At 41.4% G+C, this 6,211-nt stretch overlaps 1 protein-coding gene across 1 annotated transcript in view; it reads left to right on the top strand.

Moving 5' to 3' along the window:
• prkar2ab (protein kinase, cAMP-dependent, regulatory, type II, alpha, B) overlaps window positions 1-1,181 on the top strand; it is a 28,022-nt gene extending 26,841 nt beyond the window's left edge. The window contains exon 10 of the mRNA XM_056237939.1: window positions 1,042-1,181. Coding sequence (XP_056093914.1) covers window positions 1,042-1,166 — 125 coding nt within the window. The 3' untranslated portion in view covers window positions 1,167-1,181. The remainder of the gene's footprint in view (window positions 1-1,041) is intronic.
• The last annotated feature ends 5,030 nt before the right edge of the window (window positions 1,182-6,211 follow it).

Genomic DNA, 6,211 nt, shown 5'->3' on the forward strand with positions numbered 1-6,211 from the left:
TTCTAACGCAATATTTTATTTTATTTTGGTCAATTTCACACCAGATTAAAAAGCGTCTGTCGGCTGAATACCTTGATTTACTACACATTAATGTTAATGTGTTTAAAGAAACAATGTTCTAGTTTGTTTAGATATAAAAATAGTTTACCCTTATATTATACTGTTGCTTCTGTTGTCACTTTTACAGTAGTTTTGTTTGTTTTTAGTTGATTGTTGTTGTTTTCTATTCTGCATTTTGAACACGCGCTGATGATCCGTCCTGCTTATTAAACCATTGGTAGAAGGTTTTAGTACTTCAGTAGTTTATTAGTTTGTAGTTTGTTCACTCAAGTTAAATCATTCTACAGTAATACCGTAAACTTACAATGAGCAATACCTTTTTACATTTTTTTTTTTTTTTATGTTAGTTAAAACAAATGTTCATGTTCACACCGCATTAGTTAACAGATACAACTTTTGATTTTAATAATGTATTTGTAAATGTTGAAATTGACCAAGAATAATAAATGCGGTAGAAGTATTGTTTACTGTAAGTTCATGTTAACAAATGAAAGCTAATAGTAAAGCTTATAGTAAAGGGTTGCCATGAAATAAGTGCAACTGTGACCCTGAGAAGTTCATTAAACACAAACAAAATAAAGAAACCAGCATTTTTCTAAGTTCAAGCCGTTCATGAACTGGTTTCAGTCTTATGTCCAGATTTGTGTCCGAATACAACCGTGGATTCATATTCATATTTATAGTAAAATATAATGAAAGCATTGAAGACAAATCATGCTAATGTGACGTCAAATAAACAAACAACATTATAAAACAGAATAACATCCGTTAGTGCAAAATCCTCATAATGCCAATATGACCAAACACTTCATTACATTATTAATGTGCAAGGGATTATGGGTATTTCCTCAGTGGACAGATGAAATGGTATGAAGTTCAGCTGATCTTCTGTTACAAAATACATCAACAAATAAAGTCAATATAGGAATTACATGACGGTATTCCTTCAATATTTATATCTCGTATATGTGTGTGTGTCAGTGATCGACGTGCAGGCGTTCGAGCGTCTTCTGGGCTCCTGTAAGCAGATCCTGAAGAGGAACATCTGGCAGTACGAGCAGCAGCTGGAGGCCGTCTTCGGGTCCCGAGTCGACAACACACACTGAACACACACTCAACACACACACATTAACAGCTGGGGTGTATTCCAGAAAGCAGGTTATGTGACATACCCGGGTATGTTTAAGAGTAAGTAAGCGGATAACCTCAACTTTCGGTTCCAAAAACGGAGGTAACTTTCAGGGTATGTTAGTAGTCATAGCAACTCCCTCTCTGAACTTAACCTGCTCCGGAGCAGCTTATGTTCCAGGGTTAGTTTGTTTCAGAGAGGTGACAGAGCATGGCGTCCCCTGACCATTTTAGTTACATATAGCACTACTTAATCTAACCCTACTTTATACAGTCACAATAATTTTAAATGTTTCTAATTATAGAACTTTCAATTTCAGGGTTCCCAAATGTGATTGGGTGCATTGATGGAAGCCACATTCACATTAAAGCTCCTTCCATCAATGAAGGAGACTATGTAAATAGGAAGTCAATGCATAGCATCAATGTGCAGGTGACAATAGATTTTTTGGATGCTAAATGTTTGGGTGTTTAAACCATTAAATCACCCTCATCACTGGTCCCCACTAACTAGGTAATATGTGGCCAAGAGGAACCCCCAGTGAACCCAGTAGACCAAAGAGATGGCAGGGTGGTACAAGACATGATTTGCCAAAATCACTTTAATTAAAACCAGTTAACAGTCAAGTGTTGTTCATTGTTTCTTTATTTCCTGTAACAAAAGACATTTGTATTTATTGCTTTAGATTTCATTCAACAACAAATGACAGATTAATGTTCACATACTGTTTCCCACCTTAAGCTAGTGCTCCAGCAATTCAATTTCAAGTCTGGCCTTTTTTAGGTTAAGCCTTTTCTCCTCCATTTGAAGCTGTATAAGGTCCATCTCCATGTCACTTTTTCTGATTTGCTTTTAAAGGTGGACCTTATACAGCTTTTTGGCAGGCAAATAGAAAGACTGAAAAAGTCTGTAATACAAACCAAATATTTAAATGAGGAAGGAGAACTGCAGAACATTTCTTACACTGCTAAGATTCTGTGTGGAGGTAGATGGACCCTCATCTGTATTAAAATCTCCTGCCATATTCTGTAAAATGACAATGACAATTTATTTATTCTCTTGTGTAAAAAAGGGGGAATGCATTCTATGCATCATACCTCTATGGGCCTCCCCACATTTTCTGTTTCTGTCACAGCAGAAGTGGTCTCTTCATCATCATCCTACAGTGAAAATAAGGAAGGATGCAGGTCTAGCAAACAGAAACCTAAAGACAATAATCACTTACAACTGTGACAGAGTGTGGTGTTGCAGGAGGATCCAATAATACAATGTGGCCATCAGCAACTGCAAGATAATTAAACCATGATAATCATGCATATTCAATTCTCAATGTATATTCTTAAGCAAATACAACTAATAAAGAAGGACATTAGGAGCATCTAAGTACTAGTAATACGATTACAGTATACAGCATATGCAGTCAAAGCAACATGCACACTGCACAAGTGAATCAATGACTGTAAAATGAATTCAAAATGCCTTTTTAAAATGGTGACAGTGTTGATGATTTTATTTATTAAAACACTGACAAAAACAGTGTAAACATCAATAAATCATAAGTATTAATATGGTACACCTACATTTCACTAAGCCACTTGTCTTGGTAGCGGAGTCTGACGAACTGCCCCCTGGAATCCCATCGACCACAGGTGGCCCTTTATTAAGGGACAGTGCCAGCTCCTCAGCTCCCTTCTTTCTATTGGCTACATAGAAAACTAAATTACATTTAATACTAAATTAGTATTAAATGTCAGTAACAAGTTTAGTAAGTTTAGAAAATATTACCTTGCAGGAGAATGTTTTTGTGTTTCATTTTGACTTGGCTCACACTTCTTCTGGCTCCAGAAGGATTACACCTGACAAAACTAGAAGCCAACATATAACTAGCCAATTATGTGCATTACTACTGTAATATTAAGAAATGTATGGAGGCCAACAAGTAAATACTTGTCTATTTTTACTACATGCCCCCAAAGAATTTTTGCGTCACAAATTATAAATGGGGTAGGCTATTTTCCCCTTTCATTGTGACTCACAAAGGGAAAATACCCCATTTATAATTTTCTAAACTCAAGCATTTACTCTGTCCATTATTATTTGCCAAGCCAACTTTCTTTTGCTGATGCAGCAGTATTGCTTTTTTATTTATTATTATTTTTATAATGGGCTTAGGCTATAGTCTTCATAAGCAAGCATTAAAACCTCCAACTCAGTTTCACCGAAGTATCGTATGTAGCTCGCTTTTTTTCTCCCTTGGTTTCCATGGTGACTCCTGAAATCGGCGATCCATTGAAAATGTCTTTATGTACTCGTCGTGCGCGCGCATTAACTCTGGGTTACCAATAGGAGGTTGATTAAACTAACTCAACATAGGTGTTTTGGAACCGACATACCCAGAGTAAGCAAGTTTGGAGTTAACCAACCAAGAGTTTAAGGTTTATCAGACGGTAAGTTAACCTTGCTTTCTGGAATACACCCCTGGAGGCCGTCTCCAACACACACTCCCGAGTCGGCAACACACACTGAACACACACTCAACACACACTCAACACATACACAACATTAACAGCTGGAGGCCGTCTTCGGGTCCCGAGTCGACAACACACACTGAACACACACTCAACACACACTGAACACACACTGAACACACACAACATTAACAGTTGGAGGCCGTCTTCGGGTCCCGAGTCGACAACACACACTGAACACACACTCAACACACACTGAACACACACTGAACACACACTCAACACACACTGAACACACACAACATTAACAGCTGGAGGCCGTCTTCGGGTCCCGAGTCGACAACACACACTGAACACACACTGAACACACACTCAACACACACTCAACACACACTCAACACACACAACATTAACAGCTGGAGGCCGTCTTCGGGTCCCGAGTCGACAACACACACTGAACACACACTCAACACACACTGAACACACACTGAACACACACTGAACACACACTGAACACACACTCAACACACACTGAACACACACTGAACACACACTCAACACACACTCAACACACACTCAACACACACAACATTAACAGCTGGAGGCCGTCTTCGGGTCCCGAGTCGACAACACACACTGAACACACACTGAACACACACTGAACACACACTGAACACACACTGAACACACACTCAACACACACTGAACACACACTGAACACACACTCAACACACACTCAACACACACTGAACACACACTGAACACACACTCAACACACACTCAACACACACTCAACACACACTCAACACACACTCAACACACACTCACACTCAACACACACTCAACACACACAACATTAACAGCTGGAGGCCGTCTTCGGGTCCCGAGTCGACAACACACACTGAACACACACTCAACACACACAACATTAACAGCTGGAGGCCGTCTTCGGGTCCCGAGTCGACAACACACACTGAACACACACTGAACACACACTGAACACACACTGAACACACACTCAACACACACTCAACACACACTCAACACACACTCAACACACACTCAACACACACTCACACTCAACACACACTCAACACACACAACATTAACAGCTGGAGGCCGTCTTCGGGTCCCGAGTCGACAACACACACTGAACACACACTCAACACACACTGAACACACACTGAACACACACTCAACACACACTCAACACACACTCAACACACACTCAACACACACTCAACACACACACACAACATTAACAGCTGGAGGCCGTCTTCGGGTCCCGAGTCTACAACACACACTGAACACACACTGAACACACACTCAACACACACTGAACACACACTCAACACACACTCAACACACACTGAACACACACTCAACACACACTCAACACACACTCAACACACACTCAACACACACTGAACACACACTCAACACACACTGAACACACACTCAACACACACTCAACACACACTGAACACACACTGAACACACACAACATTAACAGTTGGAGGCCGTCTTCGGGTCCCGAGTCGACAACACACACTGAACACACACTCAACACACATTGAACACACACTGAACACACACTCAACACACACTGAACACACACAACATTAACAGCTGGAGGCCGTCTTCGGGTCCCGAGTCGACAACACACACTGAACACACACTCAACACACACTGAACACACACTGAACACACACTCAACACACACTGAACACACACAACATTAACAGCTGGAGGCCGTCTTCGGGTCCCGAGTCGACAACACACACTGAACACACACTCAACACACACTCAACACACACTCAACACACAACACACTCAACACACACTCAACACACACTCAACACACACTCAACACACACTCAACACACACAACATTAACAGCTGGAGGCCGTCTTCGGGTCCCGAGTCGACAACACACACTGAACACACTGAACACACACTGAACACACACTCAACACACACACAACATTAACAGCTGGAGGCCGTCTTCGGGTCCCGAGTCTACAACACACACTGAACACACACTGAACACACACTCAACACACACTGAACACACACTCAACACACACTCAACACACACTCAACACACACTGAACACACACTGAACACACACTCAACACACACTCAACACACACTCAACACACACTCAACACACACTCAACACACACTCAACACACACTCAACACACACTGAACACACACTGAACACACACTGAACACACACTGAACACACTCAACACACACTGAACACACTGAACACACACTGAACACACACACACAACATTAACAGCTGGAGGCCGTCTTCGGGTCCCGAGTCGACAACACACACTGAACACACACTGAACACACACTCAACACACACTGAACACACACTCAACACACACTGAACACACACTCAACACACACTCAACACACACTCAACATTAACAGTTGGAGGCCGTCTTCGGGTCCCGAGTCGACAACACACACTGAACACACACTCAACACACATTGAACACACACTGAACACACACTCAACACACACTGAACACACACAA

The sequence above is a fragment of the Rhinichthys klamathensis genome, unplaced genomic scaffold, assembly GCF_029890125.1.
Source record: "Rhinichthys klamathensis goyatoka isolate OS25496 unplaced genomic scaffold, OSU_Roscu_1.1 h1tg000504l_1, whole genome shotgun sequence".
Classification (NCBI taxonomy): Eukaryota; Metazoa; Chordata; class Actinopteri; order Cypriniformes; family Leuciscidae; genus Rhinichthys; species Rhinichthys klamathensis.